The sequence below is a fragment of the Sarcophilus harrisii genome, chromosome 1 (assembly GCF_902635505.1).
Source record: "Sarcophilus harrisii chromosome 1, mSarHar1.11, whole genome shotgun sequence".
NCBI classification, from domain to species: Eukaryota; Metazoa; Chordata; class Mammalia; order Dasyuromorphia; family Dasyuridae; genus Sarcophilus; species Sarcophilus harrisii.
In genome coordinates this window covers 475652027-475676335 of record NC_045426.1, presented here as the reverse complement: position 1 = coordinate 475676335, position 24309 = coordinate 475652027, and the positions used below count along the sequence as shown (strand labels likewise).

The 24309-nt window shown below is 33.6% G+C and overlaps 1 protein-coding gene across 1 annotated transcript in view; it reads left to right on the top strand.

The window, feature by feature from the left end:
- Nucleotides 1-1809: 1809 nt before the first annotated feature.
- UBE2V2 (ubiquitin conjugating enzyme E2 V2) overlaps nucleotides 1810-24309 on the top strand; it is a 66604-nt gene continuing 44104 nt past the window's right edge. The window contains exon 1 of the mRNA XM_012541334.3: nucleotides 1810-2010. Within this exon, the coding sequence (XP_012396788.1) occupies nucleotides 1995-2010 (16 nt within the window). The 5' untranslated portion in view covers nucleotides 1810-1994. The remainder of the gene's footprint in view (nucleotides 2011-24309) is intronic.

Here is a 24309-nt window from a genome sequence, read left to right as displayed (position 1 = left end):
ATCTACTGGTCATCCTGCCATCTAGGGGAGGGGGTGGGGGGGGTAAGAGGTGAAAAATTGGAACAAGAGGTTTGGCAATTGTTAATGCTGTAAAGTTACCCATGTATATATCCTGTAAATAAAAGGCTATTAAATAAAAAAATAATAAAAAAAAAAAGGAATTTCAATACTGATGATTAAAGTGAACAATAATGATAGTTGAATTTCAGAACCAGCATTTGGTTTAAGATTCTGTGAGACTGAAAATTTAATAGTAATTAGCCTATAGACAAATTTCTCTCTCTCTCAGATAACCATAGCAGCCTGTTTTATTCTAGTAATGAAAACTGGCCATAATGATTCAACAATTGAGACATAGTGGAACAAATTGTGGCATATATCACTATAACAATATCATTGCAACCAATAGGAAGAATACTAAAAAACATGGGAAGACATAAAAGATGTAGTGAGAAGAAAGTAGAACCAGAAGAATACATACTAAAACAATACAATTTTACTAACAATCTTTGATTCTTCCTTTAAACATCTGTGTACTGTGCATTGTGAAAGATATTAGAGGAAAATAGTTATTAGATTAAGACATCATCTTTGCCCTCACAGAGCTTACATTTTACTAGAGGGTAAGGAACAAAAAACTATAATATATAAGTGATCTTATTTACATACTATGTAAGAATTAAGCGAGATTTTTGGAAGAGAGATCATTATAACGCATTTGGGTGGAAAATCGCGGACATCTGTAGCGCAGCATATTGAAAGAGGGACTTTAAAAAACATTTTTGACTTTTAAGTAGAAGTTATGTTTTTTGTTTTTTTTTTTAAGCATTAGATACTGCAGTATAACTCAGAACATTTTATATATATATATATATATATATATATATATATATTTTTTTTTTTTTTAAATAGCCTTTTATTTACAGGATATATACATGGGTAACTTTACAGGATTAACAATTGCCAAACCTCTTGTCAGAACATTTTTTAAAAAGTTATAGCTACACTGAATAATCTAGCATCTTATTTTTCAGATTATAAAGGGTAGCTACAAGTATTATCAACAGGATAGTTTAGGCTTTTTTGTGTGAAGTACTAAAGGGTCAGGCACGTGCCTCTAATGTTTAAATAACATTCGATACTAGCAACACATCATTTTGTAAAGCGGCCTGTATATGGTGATCTTAACTCTTAGAAAGTAGCACAGCTTTGCCTTTGGGGTGGTGCTACAGGTAGCTAGTCACACTTTCCCCCCTCTCTCCTGGCGGCCATACATCTAGCTAGAAAGATGCTCTTCCCTATCACTTTCTCAGGTAAAAGTGAAGGGGCTCCGAAGCAAGGGTCGCAAACCTTTCTCCCTTCCTGCTTCCTGTGTAGTCTCTAGAGCCCAACTAGGGTGGGGGATGGGGTCGGCGTTTCCTCAGATCCCTTTGTATGTCCTCTCCCCTCCCCCTCGAGGCATTCCAGAAGCTCCGCTGTGGGGGAGGTAGGGGTGGGGTCGACGTTCCCTAGGGTTCCTTTATGTTCCCCTCCCCCCATTTCCCAAGCTACGGGGCATCATCGAAGCTTGGATGGGGGGAGGGGGTGACGTTCTCGGGCTCACTAACTACTAACGCCTCCGCCCCGCCAGGGGACATCCACGAATCTTGGCGGTTGGGGGTGGGACTGGGATGGTGGTGTCGGAAGTGGGATGGTGGCCGAGGTCACAGAGTCAAAATACGGGTAGATAAGGACCAAAACTCGGGAAAGGTCTTCTCGCCCTCAGCCGCGAAGGCGACGGGTAAATACTGTAGGGAATAGGAGGGGAGCCTGAAGCTGGGAGGAGGGAAGCTATCGGATCCACCTCTTTCGAGTCAGTTGGAAACCCCGGAGAGGGGGGGGCAGGGAGGTTGGGGTCGGCAGCGTTAACAGCGGCGCGCGCGCGCCCGGAAGTGACGCCGCATGACGCGGCGGGGCGCGTGCAGGGCGGCAGAAGTCCGGGGTTGCAGGAGAAGATGGCGGTCTCCACAGGTCTGTTTTCCGTGCCGGTTTTCTTCACTTTTTTTCTCCTTGGCCCACTCCTTCTCCCAACTCTCATTCTGTTGCTGGTATGGATTTGGGAGGGAGGGCGAAGCTTTTCCTTCTTTTTAGGATTTGGGTTTTCCCAGTGGGCCCAGAGCCATGAAAGGCGGCCGGTGGATGGTCCCCGGGGCCGGGGCAAGGGGCCGAGGGGCCGAGGGCGCTTGGACCACCGAGACCGCTCAGAGGAGAGTCGGGGCCTCCGCCGCTCTTGCGCTGCTCCATGGCTTGCGATCCTGGCAGGCTCGACCCTGGTGGTGGTGGGGGGTGGGGGAGGAACGGGCCCTCCAGACCCACGCACACTCATTCGCGGACGGAGCTGGGGGGACGGGGCGGCTGTTTGTCCTTCTTCGCCCTTTTAACGGCAGAACTTGGGGGAGAGCAATAGGGGGGCATGGAAACCATAGGGGGCCTGACTCCTAGTTGGAAGGACTAGTGCCTGTGTCAAATAGAAGCTATAAAATTAAGTGGGCACCTGGGATTTAGCAGAGGCGGGGAAGGGAGCATTAATGCTACCGTTTATAGAGGTTGACACTTTTCAAAACAGGAATATATCTGTTTTACTGAAAGCATATAAGTGTTGTATTTATTTTGTTTTGTAACACAGTGAAATATTAGCTGAGCAAGATAGATTTGTTTTTAAGAAGGCTAAAACCTGTTATTTCTTAGATGACCTGTTAAACTTCCTGCCTGCCTTGTGTACATTTCAGGTTTCTTTAAACTTAGAGATATCGAAATTATTGCACTTGCTAGTATTAACAGAGGGGTGGGGTTTTTTTTTTTTTTAAGTTTGGTGTAATATTTTTAAAAATTTCTTTGTAAGCAAGTCTTGGTTAATAACCATTTCCTGACTTGTAGATGTAAGAATGTAAAACTTGTTAAACAGAATTTTTCTTCTATTATCATTCATTTTAAATAGTTATGATTATTTAACTAATTTGAGCACATGTAGTGGTATATGATAGATTTTATTTTAAGGAAACATCTAATAATACTGTGTAAATTGCTGAACATCTGTGGGCCTCCTAATCTGTAAAAAAGACTAGTTGACCTCTAAGATCTCTTCATTATAAATCTGTGAACTAGTGACACATTAGAAATAATCTTTTTCTTTTTTAAATTTATTTAATAGCCTTTTATTTACAGGATATATGCATGGGTAACTTTACAGCATTAACAATTGCCAAACCTCTTGTTCCAATTTTTTACCTCTTACCCCCCCACCCCCTCCCCTAGATGGCAGGATGACCAGTAGATGTTAAATATATTAAAATATAAATTAGATACACAATAAGTATACATGACCAAAACATTATTTTGCTGTACAAAAAGAATCAGACTCTGAAATATTGTACAATTAGCTTGTGAAGGAAATCAAAAATGCAGGTGACACATTAGAAATAATCTTTGAAGAATCTTTTAAATCTCATTTTCACTTCGTTTTCCATGCAAGTATTACAGCTGATTTGTTGCCTATCTCATGCCTTCTAAACAACACTTAAGTCTAGTAGTAGATGATAAAAATTCAGTAATTTATTTGTTACTGTTTTTTGAAGCAGATTTTTTTTTTCCAGTATAAAGTTACTTTAAAAAATTTAGTATAACTACTATTTGAAGAGAGGGGCTGTCTTATAGTTTATAAATATTGGTAATAAAAGTACATATTTAGTTCGATTTTAGAGTTTACACTTTTACTTAATTAGGGCAATTGCCCTTAGGCTATCTGATACATGAGAGAATATAAAATCTTCCTATTAAAATAGCAAAGATCATGAACTCATAGCTAATAGTATTTATTTAGAGCCTATAGTGTCTATATAGTGCACTTATTTAAGTGCCTTAAGTTTTGCAAAGTTAATTTACATGTTATCTCTTTTGACCCTAAGAATTTAGTGCTATTAATAACATGCCCATGTTACCCATGAGAAATTGAAACGCAAAGATCTTAGAGTCATTTAGTTAGAAAGTACCTGAGGCCTGATTTGAAAGATCTTCATAGCTCCTGAGTCTGGTAACTTATCTTGTGATTACTAATTGTTTTTAATATATCTTTATCCTTTTAGTGTTTTTAAAGTCTATGTTGTCCACCTTTTATTTCAGATGTATTATTTATAAGAAGAAGAAAAAAAAAACTTTCAAATTTGTCCTTATTGGTGGATTGAAAGTCTGTGTTCCTACATTTATGGAGTTTGGAATTTTGAAGTGATTAAAATCTTTATGTGAATTGAGAAGGATTATTATCTTTTTTGTGAAAATAATGAATTTTATTAAAAATCATGAATCATATTTTAAAATTTCCCTTATCTCTTAAATCCTGCCTTAAATTGCAGTTAAAATCCTATCTTCTACAGAAAGCTTTTTCCAATCCCTTTTTAAATTCTCCTACTTTGTTCTCTATGTTAATTATTTTTTCTTCCGTGTACATCTTGTTTGTACATATATTTGCTTGTGGTATCGCATATTAATTTTTGAGTTTTTCTGGGGGAAGGATACATCTTTTCCCAAATTCTTTATATCTCCAGTTCTTATCACAGTTCTTGGCAGTTAGTAGGCCAGTAATAAATGCTTATTGACTGACTGAAATTAGCATGGGTAAATTCCAGACAATCTGAATTAGAACATTGATAGGGTTGAATCTGAGGTGAACATAGAAGTAGCTTTTTTTTTTTTAATCACTCTGCAAAAGTAAAAATAAGTTACTTTTTCATCATAGTTTTGTCTTTCACATCTATCTAGCGTGTAGGAAAATTTGGAAATTCACTTTATTTCTATAATTTTAAAATAACTATCATACTTTAAGCAAATTAGAAATTGCAAAAATTGTATATAATATAAAGTTGATTTAATTTATAATGTGTAGATAGATAGTAATTTTTATTTTTATGAAGGTATTTAGATCTGACATACAGAATACAACCTTTGACACTTAAATTTGTAATTCTATTCTCGTGTTTCTAGAAAGCAAATTCTACAGACGTTTCTAATGAATTTCAGATCAGAAAAGCATCTTGAATTAAGCTATACATTTTTCATAAAAGTAAAATAGTTTCATGTTTTTTTAGAACCCCAGGTCTTTGCTTCAGAGAAAACATTCTAATGATTTTTTTGGGGGGAAGAATGTGATTGATCCAATATTTTTATATTTTAGTTATTTAGCAAGCATTTATTTAGTAAGGGCCTCCACTATGCTAAAAACCTGAAGCAAAAAGGTGAAAACAGTCTGTCCTTAAGGATGTTCATTACATATTCTAATGGAGGTGGCCTTATTTTAGGAGCACCTAACAGTTTCTTAATCATTTTAGTATTATAGTTAGCTAGAATGTTCGAAGATACAATTAATATTTGTAATAACACATCAATAACTCATAAAGTGTCTTATTATGTTACCATCATATTGTGTCTTATTATATTACCATCATATCCCTTCAAGTACATCAGGATGTATGTATATAAAGTATATCCCTATTATTGTAGCATGCTTTTATTCTCATCTGATATCAGTTACAGTGTTACAATGAGGTTTTATTGCACTTGAATGCTAAAATGAAGAGGATAATAAAATGCTTTTAAGAATGAAGGAGCTCAAGAAAGATATTGGATTTTTTTTCCCTTTTGAGATTTGGAGGAACTTTTCAGGCTTTCCGCATTTTTGCCTACTGTGTAGAAACTTTATCCTCAAAAATGTGTTCATGAGGTGAAATTATTTTTCATAGGCCTTATTTGCTTCCAATAGTCCTAACCAAGTCCTGAGCTTGTTTCATGAATTTCATGAACACATGAAGTTAAATCTGAATTTTTGAATTAATTTCAGTTAAATCTGAATTTCCCTCTCAGGGATACTGTTAAGTGTTGGATCTAAGTCAAATATGCAAATGATAATTTGACTTAATCCATCTTCTCTGCAAATAAACTCAAAAACTGAGGAAGGGCTGGCTGGATGGTATGGTAATTAGATCAACAGATTTGTAGTCAGGAGGACCTGAATTCAAACTTGACCTCAGACACTTGATACACTAGCCCATTGCCTACACACACACACACACACACACACACACACACACACACACACGGAAAACTACTTCTATGCTTGTCCATAGTTCTTAATCAATGATCCTAATTTAAGGTTCTTTTCGCCTCAACTAGTTTTTTTCCTGTCTAAGATTAGTGTACTTCCAAATCTCATGGCTTATAGACTGTGGCAAAGGAAAGAAGGGTATTAATAAATAATAATAATTATGACAAAAAAGGTATTAAATTAAAGAGGTATTTCCTTAAGACTATCAGAACCAACTTAGATTTTCCAGAGTAGCTCTTTGCTAGCAACTTAAAGAAAATCCTAAATCTTAATATAATGGAATTATAATCATTGAAGTATATATACATATTAACTTGATAGTTACAATTTTGTCATATACCAAGCTGATCTGAATAAAAGCCTAAAATATTTTAAAGGAGAATATATACATAGGAATACACTGAAAAAGAACCTGATAATTGGCCTCACTCAATTTTTATATAAGCCATGACTAATAGATCTCTATTTCAACCAATATGGCATTATGAACATGAAAAGTACCTTTTTTGGGCATGATTGCATTATTTTAAAACAATCTGTACAGTGAATAAGAGGTAAATAAAGAGAACATGAAAGGAAATAGAATTTTAGCATACATATTTGTTTATATATATGTGCGCGCGTGAGTGCACCAAGCACACACTTCTCACCCATCCTTATCTATTTAATTTCAATTTAGATCATTTGAAACCTGGCCATTCAAGTATCTATAGATTGTTTTACATTAAATTGTTGTTCAACATATTAGCTACTCTTAAAGGGAAAAACAAGAGTTCTGGATTTTCAGTTCCTTAATTTACTTAATTATTCAAAAACTTAGTAAGATTATGAATATACTAGTTAAAGGAAGGCCTTTCCAGATCTCTGTCAACATATGAATTTGGTATTTATTGTAGATCCACACATATTATGGTAAAGTTTTCTTGTATTTAATGTATCCTAATTCTGGTTAGCAATTACTGTAAATTATTGGCTCTTATACTAGTTGAGTGGATATAATCCTTGAAATTTGGGATATGCAAAAGGAAGTTGTAGAGGTCATATATATTAGGAGTAAGGTCAGGGTGATATTTGAAATCTTCATTCCAACCCTATTTAAATACCCTTTCATTTTTTTTTTCCCAACTTTTGCTTGAACCTATAATCTGGATGGGGGATGATATGGTTATCAACAGATTAGATTCTTATTTTACCCTTGCTCCCTTGCTTCTTAGTTGCTTTTTCAGTAGCCCTTTGAAGAATCATTGGGTTTGCCAATTCTGTCATAGTTACATAGATTATAAAGAAACTCAATGCCTTCTTCCTTTGTGCTTGTTGGGTAACACTATAATGGACTAACACTATAGAAAGTGATAGTGGATTTCCTGAAAGTCTAGAACTGACTAACCTAAGCTTTATATGAAGCTGCAACATTTTATTCCTTTGGGGCTCTGATTCTGAAGATCATCATTTGCCTTTTTATGATTTTTATACTTAGAGGAAATAAAGGACCATTGTTTGAGTTATGTCTCTGCCAGACTTAGCTGTGTGATCCTAGGAAATGACTTTAACTCTCTGAATCTTAATTTTCTGTTTTTGAAAATGAATGGTTTGGATGTAGATGATCTCTAAAGTAACTTTCAATTACAATTTTCTGTGATTCTAAATATTTGACTATATCTTCATCTTTCTACAAAATTACAAACTACTCAAAGTTTAGTGACTTATTTTAATAATCTATATCATAATAAATTTCTGGTGGAATTATTGGTAACCCACCTTTGTGACTTACGGAGTTTTTCCATGCAGGCACCCATTTCAAGTAGATGTCCATTGTGCATTGGATATTGAGTTTCTATTTCATGAGGTGAAATTATTTTTCACAGGCCTTATTTGCTTCCAATAGTCCTAACCAAGTCCTGAGCTTGTTTCATGAACTTCATGTACACATGAAGTTAAATCTGAATTTTTGAAGGCTGGATTAGCATTGATCTATCTTATCTAGAACTTACACTCTGCTGACATAGCCTTTAAAAACTTAAGTATGGCCCTGGCAAGAGACCAAAGACTAAGTATAAAAAAGAGTCAGTACCAATAGGATAGCCATTTTGGTGACAAATTCTTTGCCTAAGCAAAGAATCCATGAACCAAAGAAAAACACAAAATACCTCTCATCCATGTGCTGTTCCCCATTTGTACTCATTGAGTCAATGATAGGAAAAAAGGGGGTAAAGGATTCAGAGAATTATATAATTCTCTGTTTATAAATAGCAGTTTAGCTATGATATTCTAAAGATGAGATCCTTATTCAGTGACCAAGTAGATAGAATATTGGAAAAATGAATGTTTAACAGTTTTGATATTTTTATTGTGAATGAAACTCAGAGATAGAAAGTTGTAGTTGAATGGAGAGAAATAAAGCTCACAGATATTCCTTGAAGAGAAATTGATTTTATCATCTGTAGAAAAGCAATAAGAAACATATCTTGTCAAATACTGGTGATAAGAAATTTGGGAGTGATAACATACAGCAGATGATAGGGTTCAGAGAGAGTATTTGATCAAATAGAATAAAGATCAAATTTAAAGTTTATATTTGAGTTAAAAAAATAAACTTTGCAAATACACAGTAGGGGAGCATGGCTAGATAGCATTTTGTTTGGAAAAAGTTAGATCTATAAATTTTAGTGGAAAATTGGCTCAATTTGAATCAACAGTGTGATAAGACAGCCAAACTATTGAAGGCTATATTAGCTTTAAGATAAAGACAACTTCCCCTCCCCCCCAATTAAATTTATTTTTGCTTCCCTATCCCCTTGAAAAAGAAAAGCAAAACATAGATAACATATGCATGTCAAGAAGAAATGTTGCTGCAATGTCAATGTCCAAAAAATGTATATCACAATCCATGTTCATCACCTCTCTCTATCAGGAAATGCATAGCATCATGTATCCTCTGGAATTGTACTTGGTCATGAAAATGATTACAGTTCTTAAGCCTTTTGAAATTGCTTGTCTTTACAATGTTATTGTAAAAATAGTTCTTTCTGTTCACTTTATTGTATTATTTCATATAGGTTCATATTTCATTGCATTATTTCATATCTCTGAAACCATTCCCTTCATAATGTCTTATGTCACAGTATTTTTATATTCATTTACCATAATTTCTTCAGCCATTTCCCCATTTCCCAATTCAGTTTTTTGCCACCTCAAAAAGCTATATTTTTGTATGTACAGGATCTTTTCCTTTTTATTTGATTTTTTTGGGGGTATAGGCCTAGTGTTGGTATTGCTATATGGAAGAGTATATATATTATATTAGCGTTTTGAGCATAGTTTCAAATTGTTTGCTGGAATGTCTGGAATAGATCTTTTCTCTAACAACAGTGAATTCATATACTCATTTTCCCGCAGTTCCAGGATTTGCCATTTTTTTTTTGGGGGGGGGGTTCAGTTTTAATAAAGGAATAGCTTCAAGGATTAAAGTAATATAGTTCTGTTGTACTTTGCTCTGGTCAGACCATATTTGAAGTATATCTTCTATTCTGTGAATCATGTTTTAGAAAGAAAATGAAGGATTGTCCAGAAGAGGGCAAGCAGTATAGTAAAGCCCTGAATTCATGCCCTCTGAGGATTACTTAAAGGCAGTGGAGATGTTTAGCCATGAAAATAATGATTTACAGGGAATTACCTGATAACTATCTTCCAGTATTTGAAAAGCTATCACATGGGAGAGTTGGACAGGAAAATACTGGTATTACCCATGTAGTAGTCATTTCTGAATCAGCTGTCTTTGTACAGTCAGACCATCAGTATGAAGAAAGATTAGTGTCATTATGTAAAAATCACTTGCCACAATGTAGAGGTTAAAAGAGTTTAGTAAATCTTACTCAGTCACATCTTTATTTCTTTGCCAAATGGAGAGGGATGGACACACAGGGGAAATGCAAGTTTTGAATAGAAACTTGTATACAAAGTCTTAGTTAAATTATGAATAATATCAACTTCAAAAAATAGCAAGAAGAATTTTGGGATTTACTGGCTATATTTCTTAAGGACAATCCCTTAAACTAAAACCAATCTGATTATCATTGACTGGCAATTGGTCCTAGACTAAGCCCCATTTGGTCATTTTGTGGGTCCTGTTTGACTCAGTAATCCAGGATATATTAAAAATAGTAGAAATATATGTTAAATCCAATATATGCATACATATACAATTACCTTGATGCATAAGAAAAAAATTAAACAGGAAAAAATGAGAAAATAAAATGCAAGGAAACAACAACAAAGAGAGTGAAAATGTGTTGTGAATCTGAATCATACTCAGTTCCCACAGTCCTTTCTGGGTGTAAATGGCTCTCTTCACAAGATTATTGAAACTGATATGAGCTGTCTCTCTGAGAGAGCCACGTCCATCAGAATTGGTCATATAATCTTGCTGTTGCTTTGTAATATAGTTCTGCTCACTTCACTTAGCATCAGTTCATGTCTCTCCAGGTCTCTCTGAAATCATTCTGCTGATTATTTCTTATAGAACAATAATATTCCATAACATTCATCTACCAAAACTTATTCAGCCATTCACCAATTGATGGGCATCCACTCAGATTCCAGTTTCTTGCCACTACAAAATGGGCTGCCACAACCATTTTTGCATATACAGGTCCCTTTCCCTTCTTTAAGATCTCTTTGGGATATAGGCCCAGTAGAAACACTGCTGGATCAAAAAGTATGAACAGTTTGATAATTCTTTGGGCGTAGTTCCAAATTGCTCTTCAGAATGGTTGAGATCCTAAATTTTTAAAAAAAGGTTTTGTTCTCTCAAATATGTCCTTCAAACAATAGAAATATTTTTTGTTACTTTGAATGTACTTTAGATTTTTAACTCTAGCAATTGAAGTGTTTTTGTGTGATGCCAATAAAATTACTAATGCACATATCGAGAAGCAGCATTGGTATAGTGCAGAGGTTCAGGATGAGCCAAACAAGATTAAAAATATTCTTGGGAAACATTTTACAAAATAAATTTTTTGCCTCTTCATGTGATGTAACTTAGCCCATTTTCTCTTCTAGTACAATCCCTTTTTCATCCTTAGTTTCTTTTTTATTTCATCATCATCATTTTATACCTACACCTGATAAGTATACCCTTAACAAAGATACAGTTCTCAAGAGTTACACATATCTTATGTAGGGATGTAAACATTTTAATCTTGAAAAAAAATAATTTTTTTTCTTCCCTTATTCTCTTCTTATGTTTTTCCTGAGTTCTGTATTTGAAGATCAGATTTTCTGTTCAGCTCTGGTCTTTTCATCAAAAATAATTGTCCATTTTTTTCTTCTGAAAAATAAGGCTTAATTTTGCTGGGTAATTGTTGATTCTTGGCTGCACTCCAAGCTCCTTTGCCCCTAGAATATCATATCCCAGGCCCTTTGATTCTTTAAAATGCAAGCTGCTAGGTCCTGGGTAATCCCGATTTTATGGCTCCTTGATATTTGAATTGTTTCTTTCTGGCTGCTTTTGTAATATTTTCTCCTTGATCTGATAATTCTGGAATTTATGGAGTTTTCATTTTGGGATCTAAGGAGGTGATGAGTGGATTTTTTCAATGGCTTTTGCCCTCTGGTTCTAGGATATCAAGGCAGTTTTTCTTGCTGATTTCTTGAAAGATGTTATCCAGGCTATTTCTTTAATCATGATTTTCAGGTGGTCCAAGAATTCACAAATTGTCTCTTAAATTTATTTTCCTGGTCAATTGTTTTTTCAATGAAGTATTCATATTTTTCTATTTTTTCATTGTTTTGGTTTTGTTTGACTGATTTTTGTTGTTTCATTGAGTCATTCATTTCCATTTGTCCAATTCCAATTTTTAGTGAATTATTTTCTTCAATTAGCTTTTTTACCGCCTTTTGCATTTGGCCAATTGAACATTAAAGTGTTGTTCATTTCACCAATTCTATTTTTCCAAGGAATTGTTTTCTTTTTCCATTTTGTCAAATTATTTTTAAGGAGTTATTTTCTTTTTCCATTTCACCAAACCTATTTTTTAAGAAGTGTTTTTTTCCAGTATGTTTTTGTTTCCATTTCACCAATTTTTTAAAAAAAGAGTTTTCTTCAGACTATTTCTGTGTTTCTTTTTCCAAAGCTCTCATGTTCTTAACCCATTTTTTTTCTAACTTTTTTAAGAACATTTTTGAATTCTTCTAAGAGTCTTTGGAGTAGGAGACCAATTCTCATTTGGAGACGTTTTGCCTTTAGTGTCCTCAGGGTTTGAGATCTGTCCTTCTTTGTCTCCATAATAGTTATTTATTGTCAGAGCTCCTTTTGCTTTTTTGCTCATTTTTAAAGGTTGAGGTCTGTTCTTAGGGCAAAGGGGAAATTGTCCAGAGCTTCCTCTACAGGTGACTTGGCTTCATGCTGTGTTGGTGGTGGTGCTGCTAGTTTCCTTCCCATGCTGGGTGGGCGGAACCGTCTTGCTTATTATACTGGGATTCAGGGGCTCATTGGTAGTTCTTTGTAGGTGTGTCAGCAAATCTGATGATCCGCTGTCTTCTGAATCAGGTAGAGTAGCCAATGCTGTTGTATTCTGCCTAAGAGCCTCCCACTAGATTTCCCTGATGTGGGGAGGCCCTCCCTGCATTGCATCTGTATTGGGCCACATCACCCCCTGCCCAATTGAGACATGCCTTTTTTGAAGTACTTCCAAGATAATCTTCTGCTGGAAATTTGTTACATTTCAAATATTTGTGGGTTCTGTCACTCCAAAATCTGTTCAAAGGCTTAATCTGGTGTGCATTCTGAGGGAAATCAGGAAGAGCTCAGGCAAAGACCTGTCTATTGTACTTCATCTTGGCTCCATCTCCAACAAAATAAATGCAAAAAAAAAAAAAATCCATAGAAAATGTTTGTGATTTTCTGATTCAGCATGGATTTATTTCTGTTTAAATTTGACACTATTGACAGTGGATAGAGGCTTCCCTTAAAGGAAGAAAGTTGGATTCCAGTTTTTAATTTCCACATACTGGCTGTGTGACCTGGACAAATTCTTTGAATTCTCTGTTCCAAGATATTCTGTAAGTTATAGTAGAGTTGTGGATCTGCTAAAATTAGTAGAGAGAGTTTTCCATACTGCTGTTTCCTTATACCAGTTAAGTCATAGATATTGAGCAAAAGAAAAGCAAAAATCTATTAGACCATACCAGACGCTATTCACAGGTGTTCTTGCCATTTGATACTTCAGTTATAGGATTGTTAAGAAAGAAGAATTGTAACAACTTAATTTGACCTAATTTGAGCCCTAGTTTCACATGTAAAAAGGGCATAACAGCACCTAGCATTATTCTGGGCTTAAATGAGTTCTAAGTTGCAAAATTTTAAGAGTTGTATAAATGTTATTATTAGTGATAATAACTATTAAATTTAATATTTCTCTTAACTTAAGGGACAATGCTCTTTCCATTGAAACATGTTTCTCTTGGAATCTCTTGATTCTGGAACTCAAAATCAACCTAATTAATAAATTTATTCAGCCCTAGTAAATTAAAATCTTTTTTTACTTATTTCATGTAATCATAGGGTTTAGATCTGAAAGGAAACTTGGGAATTAATGTAGATCTTGGAGGCTAGCACTTTATTGAATAGATGAGGAAACAAGTTCCAAAGGGGCCAAAAAAGTCTGCCAGAGGTCAAATAGTTGAATCGTTAAAATAAATAGTACTTAAATTTTGCCGGAAAAAATATTGAAATTATTGGAAAATCTTAGTTTGACAGAATTTGTTTTTTATATATCAACTATTTGATGAAAAGAAAAACTTGTAAAATGTTTTTTCTCACTAGAACATCCTTGAGGTTATTATTATTATTTTTAGTTCCTTTGATATAGTAACCACGCAGGGATCTTTTATGTAGAACATTTCACAGAATTTACTTAAGCCTTTAATGTAATTCTTACTATATGTTTGATGTGAAAAAATTTAAGTAGTTGCCAGTGTTTTGTTTAGAGCACTTAGTTATAAACAAGTAAGCTTTTGTCATCCTTTGTGATAGTTGATTTCTCCATGATGATGATACACTTGGTATTAGAGTACAATAAGATTATTGGAAATCATTAGAACCAGAAAAATGTATTCTTTTTATTCTTTTTCTCTCTTTTGTAATGTTTGTGTGTTGCTTCTGTTTCTATATTATAGTGTTTTACTAATAAATTTCTCTTCAGGTGGTTTTCTTCTGTGAGATAGCAGAAAAAGTAAATTACATTCTTATGAATTCATTTTTCAGTTTATTTAAAAATATTTAGTAAAGTTGGTGTTAAGTATGCATGCAAAAGCCTAATGTGTAAGGCTAAATGGGGATATATGACCTTATTGTCATCTTAAGATGATGTAATTGATCCATGCATTCAACAATTCTTGCTTATCTAAAGATGAAAATATTATAGTTCATTAAGATCAGTTTCACAACTTGAACTTGCCAAATCAGATTAAAATGTAAATGAGAAATATTTAACAAAATAAATAAAAATATAGTACAATATATAAATTTTTAATTTGTAATTTTCTAAGTCTGTATCATTTTCTTCTATTTTTCTTTTAAAAATGTTTTTAGTGATGACTTCTGTTATTTACATCATCATAGTTACCCCAATTATTTCTCTTGAACCCTTTCTAGAGAGCCATAATGTATAGCAAGGTTTTTTTTTTTAAATAATGGAAAAAAATAAACATGACTGACAGATTGAAAAAGTCTGACAAAGCTATGCAATGTGTAATACCTGTAGATCTCCTATGTTCACAAAGAGATGGGTTGAGGGTGTCCACTCAACTCTTCAAATCCTACTTGATATTTGTAATTTATACATTTATAAATGTAAATTGCATTTACATTTAAATTTTTGGTGCTTTCTATCCCATCTCGCCCTTTCCTATTTGACACTGCTGTTGAGGTAATTCAAAATTGAAATGTTGAAAAAATAGTTTAAATGAAAAAAAAAATCTTCCCAACTCAGATATATTTGAATAAAATGGTCTGAAAATTTTGCTTTGCAGTTCAAATAATATAATTATATGATAACCTGTGAATATCTCAACTTTTGGGTAAACTTGGCCCATTGAAATAAAGAAAATTTTTGATTCAGAAGATCTTTTTGTAAAAATAAAAAGGAAGACAACTCCTAGTTTTTTCAAACTGGAAACTGAGTTTTTCATTTCAGTTCTCTTCAATTCAATATCTTTAAGATAGGCAGCTTGTGTAAATAGCTTAGTGGAAGAAATGAGAAAGATCAGAAAAGAGTTGAGTAGAGTCAGGCACATTGTGACAATCAAGATTTTTTTTTTTTTTTTTTTTTTTTTTTTTTTTTTTTGATGAGAGGGGGCAGGGGAGGAAGGGGAGTTAAGCATCTGTAATCCTTTATAGATGTTTTTTTGAGACCCAACCATGTTTGTTTTAGTTAATGTTGTTATTCAGTGGTGTAAGTAGTTACTTTTAGTGTGGAGGCTGTTTCCTGTTTTAGGTATCCCATACCACCATAGCTATGATAGGATATTTTTCGTTATATGAAACCTTAATTTGCCTCTTCATAACTTCTATATGTTGTTAAATTAATGTTCTTAAGTTAAGCAGAACATAATGAGTCTTTTTTTTCTAGATGATCAATTTTAAAGTCTTATCTCCCCAACTTGACTCTTCTTTGAAATAACTATTCTCAGAATGAATTTGACAGCTGTCCTGATTGTCTACATTTGATAGTCTGTAATTTATAAATGCTGTTTATAAAAAACAGCACCTAGAATTGAGAGAATATAATTGTCTGACTAGAGATGAGAAGTACTTTGGTTTCTTTCTTCCTACACTCTGATTCTTTTAATTCAAACTATTAATTTTTTTTTTCTGCTGCATTACACTGTTAATATATATTGAAGTTGTAATTTGTTAAACCTCTAGATCTTTCTGTATTTTCTAGCCAAATCTTGCATTTCTTAAGTTTGTTTTTAAAAATCTAGTTTTTTGAAATTAAGAAATTTCATAACTTTGCTTTTTTGAAAACTTTTGTTTATCTTTATTATATCACTTTACCTGATTCGACTCTTGCGTTGAGAAACAGTAGTTCATATACCATATATGGCCTCCTGTCTTTTTACTTCCCAAGATTTTGAATTCCAGATTTTTTTCCCTCCTAAAAATGGCAGGCAATTTGATATAGGTTATGTGCCATCATGCTATATGTTATATATATGTTAACATATGTTTTTGTATTTCCATATTAATCATAGTTGTGAAAGAAGAAACAATCAAAAAGAAAAAACTCAAAAAAAAAAAAAAGAAAAGAAAAAATGTGTTTTGCTCTACATTCGGAGCCCATCAGTTTTTTATCTGGTGTGTATGATATTTTCCTTTGAATCCTTGGATCATTGTGTTAATGAGAAGAATTGAATCATTCATAGTTGATAGTCACACAATGTTATTGATATTGCGTATACACAGTAAGGGTAAGAGGGTGAAGCACAAATCTGCACTTCAGCTGAAGTAAGAAAATCAGGGTTAGCATTTCTGGTCTCAAAATGAAAGCAAAAATAGACAATTGAAAGAGAAGAAACTACATCTAGTGAAAAGGTACCAAAAACAGTGAAGCAGTATCAATACTAAAAATATATCCACTATGTAATATAGCATCTAGATTCTCAAAAGGAGAAGTTAAATGAGGTAGAGAAAGAATAGACAGCAAAATTATACTAGTGGGGGATTTCAACTGTCCTTTCTGAGAATTCAATAAATCCAACCAAAAAATAAACTAGAAAAAAACTAAGGAAGTAGAAAAGTTAATATGACAGACGGTTGAGGAAAATGAATGGGAACAGATAGGAATATTGTGTACCTTTTGCTCAGGATGTACATGGCACCTATATAAAAATTAACTGTCTTGTAGGGCATAAAACATTTAGAATCGAATGTAGAAAGGCAAGTATATTAAATGTATTCTTTTGGCTTCATAATGAAATAAAAATTACATTCAACAAAGGGCTCTGGAAAGATACGTTAAAATTAATTGAAAACTAATATAATCCTAAAGATTGCATCAAAGAAGAAATCATAGAAATAATTTCATAAATGACAACAATGAGACAATATACTGAAATTTATGGGATCCAGCCAAAGCATCCCTCATAGGGAAAATTTTATTTCTCTAAGTTCTTACATCAACAAAATAGAAAATGAACAAATTAAAAATCCCCAATTTAGCACCCAATTGAAAATTGTGAAAATCAGAAGTGAGAATAAGATTGAAAGTAAAAAAGCTATTGAGCTAATAAGTCTAAGAGATGGTTTTATGGGGGGAAAAAGATAAATCATTGGTTAATTTGAAAAAACCCAAATATCCAGTATCAAAAATGAAAAGGGAGAAATCACCACCAATAAAGAAAAAATTAAGGCAATCATTAGGAAATATTTTGCTCAATTATGTCATAAATCTAACAATGTGAGCAAAATTGAATATTTATGAAAATACAAATTATCCATATTAACAGATCAGGAAACAGAACGCCTAAATCACCCCATCTTAGATAAAGAAGTTGAATAAGTTAATGATGAACTCCCCAAGAAAAAATTCTCAGTGCACATGCGTTCACAAGTGAATTCTACCAAACATTTAAAGAATAACTAATTCTAATACTACATAATTTGGAAAAATAGGCAAAGAAGCCCTACTCATTTTATGACACAAATAATGGCACTGATACCTAAGCCAGGAAGAGATTACATAATGAATATTGATATAAACATTTTGAACAAAAGCCAGTGAATCAGCAATATAAAATGAGGATTATACACTATGACCAAGTAGGATTATATCAGCAATGCAGATCGTAATGGACCGTATCAGTAACAAAACCAGTAATACCTAGCAGCAAGAGATAGAAAGAGAAATTCTATTTAAAATAAACAATATAAAATCCTTGGGAGTCCACCTACCAAGACATACCCAGGAACTATGTGAAAATAGTTACACAACATTTTTCACACATAGTCAGATTTAAAAACTGGAAAATTTTCAGTTGCTCATGAATAGACAGAAGCAAAATAATAAAAATGACAATCTCAAATTACATTATAAGTAGTAATCAAAACTGCGTACTAGCTAAGAAATAAAATGGTGAATCTATGGAATAGATTAGGTATATAAGATGTAGTAGTCAAGATCTGCTCACCTCATGCACATCAGTTTATACAAATCTTCCCAGATATCTCTGATACTTTATCATTTCTAATGGTGTAGCAATATTACCTCATATTCCCATACTGTGCCTTGTTCACCCATTCTCCAAACTGAGGACTTCCTCTTAGTTCTCAATTCTTTGCTATGGCAAAAAGAACTCTCATAAATATTTTTATACATATGGTTTCTTTTACTTTTTTCTTTGATTTCTTAATGGTTTTGCTGGATCATAACTTTTTGGTCATAGTTCCAATTGCTTTCCAGAAGGTCTAAGCAAGTTCACTTCTCTACTAATCTTACATTAATTTATCCGTTTTCCCACACCTGCTCCAACATTTGCCAAAATTTTTTTTATCAGCTTTTGTTAATATGATGATTTTAAAGTTGTTTTAATATGTTTCTTTATGTAATTTAGAACAATTTTTTTCATTTGACTTATGATTGGTTAGCCTGAATTTCTTTCTCTGAAAACAGCCTATTTCATATATCCTCTTGACTATTTATCAGTTGGGGAATAGCTCTTATAAATTTGAATGAGTTTTTTTTTGTGTGTGTGTGTGTGTGTGTGTGTGTGTGTATACACACGTATGTGTGCATGTATATGTATGTATATATACACACACACATCCCTACCTTAGAAATGATTATGTGTCCCCTAGAGACGCCGCAAATATTCTCTTTTCCCCTTTCCTCCTCCCTCCCTTCCATTTACTTGCTTCTCTTCTAATTTCAGCTACTTTGGTTTTATTTGTGCATTCACAGTCATGACTGCTAATTATGTACTTCCCCCTATTCTTACACTTTTCCTTCTCTTTGTTTCCTGGTCCCTTCTTTATAAAGAATGAGGCAGTGGAAATTATTAATAAATTAGAAGAAAATAGGATAGTTTATCTCTCAGACCTGTGGAAGGGGAAGGTCTTTATGACCAAAGCAGAACTAGAGATCATTACTGATCACAAAATAGAAAATTTCGATTATACCAAACTGAAAAGTTTTTGTACAAAAAACTAATGCAGACAAGATTAGAAGGGAAGCAATAAACTGGGAAAATATTTTTACAGTCAAAGGTTCTGATAAAGGCCTCATTTCCAAAATATATAGAGAATTAACTCTTAATTTATAAAAAATCAAGCCATTCTCCAATTGAAAAATGGTCAAAGGATATGAACAGACAATTCTCAGATGAAGAAATTGAAACTCTTTCTAGTCATATGAAAAGATGCTCCAAGTCATTATTAATCAGAGAAATGCAAATTAAGACAACTCTAAGATACCACTACACACCTGTCAGATTGGCTAAGATGACAGGAAAAAATAATGATGATTGTTGGAGGGGATGCGGGAAAACTGGGACATTGAGGCATTGTTGGTGGAGTTGTGAACGAATCCAACCATTTTGGAGAGTAGTTTGGAACTATGCTCAAAAAGTTATCAAACTGTGCATACCCTTTGATCCAGCAGTGTTACTACTGGGATTATATCCCCAAAGAGATTATAAAGAAGGGAAAGGGACCTGTATGTGCACGAATGTTTGTGGCAGCCCTTTTTGTAGTGGCTAAAAACTGGAAACTGAATGGATGTCCATCAGTTGGAGAATGGTTGCCTTTAGTTCTAAGAGATATAGTCAGTTTTATGATTTCTTTACGTTGATTTCAGTGTTCTCTTTGGTCATGGTTTTCAGGTGGTCCAATGATTTATCAAATTTTCTCTTTGATTTCTTTTATATGTTGGTTATTTTTATTTTTGTTATGTTACATTTTCCTCTTTCAGTCTTTTGACTTTGTTTTAATATTTCCTGTTTCTCATGCATTCCTAGGCTTCTATTTGATCTGTTCTAAATTTCAGAGTTTGTTGCATAGGTAAAGATTTGTACCTCTCATTTCAGTTCTTTTTTCAGTAGTTTTCATTTCTTTTTCACTTTTTCCTTTAGTGCTTTCATTTAATTAAAACATTAAATTTTATTTTTAACTCTTTATCTCTTCTAGGAATTCAGATTGAATTTGTACCCATTTTTCTTTGATTTTGTAGATATTTTAGAGTCATTTTCTTCTAAGTTTATGTCTTGAGCATCCATTTCATACTAGCTCTTTATAGTGGGTTCCCTTTTCTTTGTTCTTCCAGTGTCTTTCTAGATTTTGGGTTAGGGCTGGAATTGCATGGACTGAGTTTATGTGCACTAAGTTTGTGTGCTCTTTGGTTCTCCTGGTGCTTTTTTGGATTATTGAATATGATGTTGTTTGGGGATTTCAGGATTGCTTGGGCTGGGGACCTGCAAGGGATCAACATTCCTTAACTGGTCTGGTTCAGAGTAAAGGCTTATCAGCACCCTCCTTGCTTGAACTCTTCCATTTTCTTACCTGGGTTTGAGTCTGGAAAGCACTCTTGTGGATTTGCCCCTTTAATGGTTCAAGTCTAAGTAATGTTGATTTAGTTATTATCTAGCTGGAATACTCTGCTGGTTCAGTGACAGAGCTGTATGTTTCTCTTTGGTCTGCCCTGGTTTTTCATCTATAGACTTCAGATGAAACTGAAGGCTAGAGCTGAGACCGTACCCTACTCCTTTACAAAAATTAAAAATTAAAAAAAAAAATAATAGCCTTTTATATTCAAATTACATGCAAAGATAGTTTTCAATATTCACCCTTGCAAAACTTATGTTCCAGATTTTTCTCTCTCCCTCTGTAACTCTCCTACCTTCTTCCCTTAGATAGAAAAAAATCCAATGTAGATTAAACGTGCATTTCTTCTAAACATATTTCCACATTTATCATGCTTCACAAGAAAAATTGAATTAAAAAGGAAAAAAATGAGAAAGAAAAAAAAGACCCAAGCAAACAGCAATAAAAAATGTGAAAATGATATGTTGTAATCCACATTCAGTTCCCAGAGTCCTCTCTTTGGATGTGCATATGGCTCTCTATGACAAGTCTCTTGGAATTGGCCCAGAATCTCCTTGTTACAAAGAGCCAAGTTCATCACAATTAATCATTACATAATCTTGTTGCTGTGTACAGTGGTTCTGTTCACTTCACTCAGCATCACTTCATGGGAGTTTCTCCAGGTTTTTCTGAAATCATCCTCCTGATCGTTTCTTAAAAACAATATTTCTATTGTTCAGTAAGAAATGACCAACAGGATGATTTCAGAAAGGCCTAGAGAGACATGAACTGATGCTGAGTGAAATGAGCAGGACCAGGAGATCATTATATACTTCAGCAACAATACTATATGATGATCAATTCTGATGGACCTGGCCATCTTCAGCAATGAGATGAACCAAATCAGTTTCAATGGAGCAGTAATGAACTGAACCAGCTACACCCAGTGAAAGAATTCTGGGAGATGACTAAGAACCATTACATTGAATTCTCAATCCCTATATTTTTGCCTGCCTGCATTTTGGATTTCCTTCACAGGCTAATTGTACAATATTTCAGAGTCCAATTCTTTTTGTACAGCAAAATAACGGTTTGGATGTGTATACTTATTTTGTATTTAATTTATACTTTAATATATTTAATATCTACTGGTCATCCTGCCATCTAGGGGAAGGGGTGGGGGGAAGGAGGGGAAAAATTGGAACAAAAGGTTTGGCAATTGTCCATGCTGTAAAATTACCCATGAATATATCTTGTAAATAAAAAGCTATTAAAATAGAAAAAAACCAATAATATTCCATAACATTCATATATAATAACTTACTCATCCATTCCTCAACTGATGGATATCCACTCAGTTTCCAGTTCTTTGCCACTACAAACATACTCTACTCCTCAGATCAGAACCACACAACTTCTGAACTTGCTCTTGCTCAGTTTATAGCCTTATGGCCCATAACCTCTCTTGACCGTGGAATGTGACTAATAGGCTAAGGTTTTTCTCTTTATTCCATCATGGATCTGTGACCTGGAATTGGATATTGATGACAGAGCTGTTTTTATACTTTATATGGGATCATTTCCCTCCTTGTGACTTTACTTTCCATGGTAAACCACCCTGATCTTCTTTTAATCCTTCTGCTGTAGTGTTCTATGCAGCTATGGCTAGCTAGATCCTGCCCTCAGTGTCCATGAACCTTTGTGTCTCTATATTTACCAGAGCTGGAAAAAATTCCATACAAAAAAGTTTTTTTTAAAAAAATTTCCTGATCAGGAATCTTTTGGTACATTTTCTAGTTTTGTGGAGGAATTAAGAGAAAGAGAACTAATTAGCTAAACTTCCTGCTATTCTATCTTACCTCTGCCCACCTCTGTCCCTTTGTATATGTACATATTCTTCCCCATGCCTGAAATATTCTCCTTTCTTACTCTCTACCTCTTTAAATTCCTAGGACACTTTTAAGTCTTAGTTTAAGTGAGAACAATTTGTAGAGTTCTTTCCTGGTTCCTAGTTAGTATGCTTTCATCCTCCCTCTCCCCCCCCCCCCCCACCTTTTTTTTTTCCATGTTTATACATAATTTACTTCTCTGTGTACAAATTTACCTTCAGTTGAGTTGAAAATAACAGACTCATTTAGGGAGGATTTGTTTCCTTTTTTGTCTTTGTAGGCACTTAATAAATAAATGCTTATTGTATAGAATTGAATTTCTTTAATATGATTACTTCTTCCCTCCCTTTACCTATGCTGTTCTTGATGTTCTTTGTAAACTACTCATTCTGAGCTTTAGTGTAGCATTATTCTATCTTCTGAAGAATGAAGTCATTCTAAACATTTAATTTTTAGTTTTTAAAATTTTATTTGTTTCTATTGCAATCACCTGTCATGCATTTCTTCACGCAAAGCAAGAGAGAAAAAGAGAACTGCACATGAAAATATATCTATAGATTATTTTTCTTAGGATGAAATTGTCATTAAAGCAAGTCAAGAAATTGACTCTTAGAAGTCTAAATGTTTAGATAGACAATTGAACATGCTCATTACTAGTAATCATGACCTGCCAGGCTTGTGAGCTGTTTCTTGAACTCATCTGTTTCCTTTTTTCATGGCAGTCTGTCATATTACTCTCATGAGAGTATATTTCCTCTGTATTTCTGTTTTTGTTAAAATCCAGTTATTCTTCACTCTGCTTTACCACTTTGAATTCTGAATTTTCTTACTTTTAGAATATTTTCTTACTATATAGTGCAATCCTAACTCATATCCTATTTAAAAAAAAGAAACAAATCGTATGTCCTGTTTTTTTTATATTCTAGCAATGAATTTTTCATCCCATCTAGTTATTTTGATACCAGTGAGATCAAATTTGCTTTTTTATCTTAGGCTCTCAATTTGTGTAACCATATTTTGTGCATTTGTGTAGATATCTGATACCTAGAGTTTTATGACTGGTCCCTTATATTTTATTTTTTGAAAGTAAAGCCATTGAGGGGAAACTAATTAACTTGGCCAAGATCACATTATAAGTGTCTGAAGTGGGATTTAAATCCATGTGTTTCTGATTAATTGGTAATTATTATACATAGGTTACCAGTTTTAAAGGAATTGGGAAACAGCAATTAATAAGCCACATTTAATGTGGCTCACTAATTTTTAAATTAATTTAATGTTAGATTTATAGATCTTAAATAGGGTGTGAGTTTGAACATCAAATATGTAGATTTTATAGGATGTATTAGTTAAAATGTTATTTTGATCCCATGACATGTTCTAGAAGTTGATTTTTTGAATAGATCTCAGTTGTCACCTAGTTTTCTTAGAATCATATTAGAATTTTAGAGCAGGAAGCAATTAACCCCATCTTCATTTTATATAAGAAGAAACTTAGACCTAAGTAAAAGTTACATAGTCTTTCAAACAGGGCTTAGAGAAATAATGATTATGCAATAGGTCATATTTATAGAGCATTTTAAGATGCACAAAGTGTTTTACACCTATCTCATTTGATCCTCACAATAACACTTTGTGATAGGGATTATTATAATAAATCCTTATTTTTACAGATGAACAGACTGGGTGAGAATAAGTGACCTGCTTAGGGT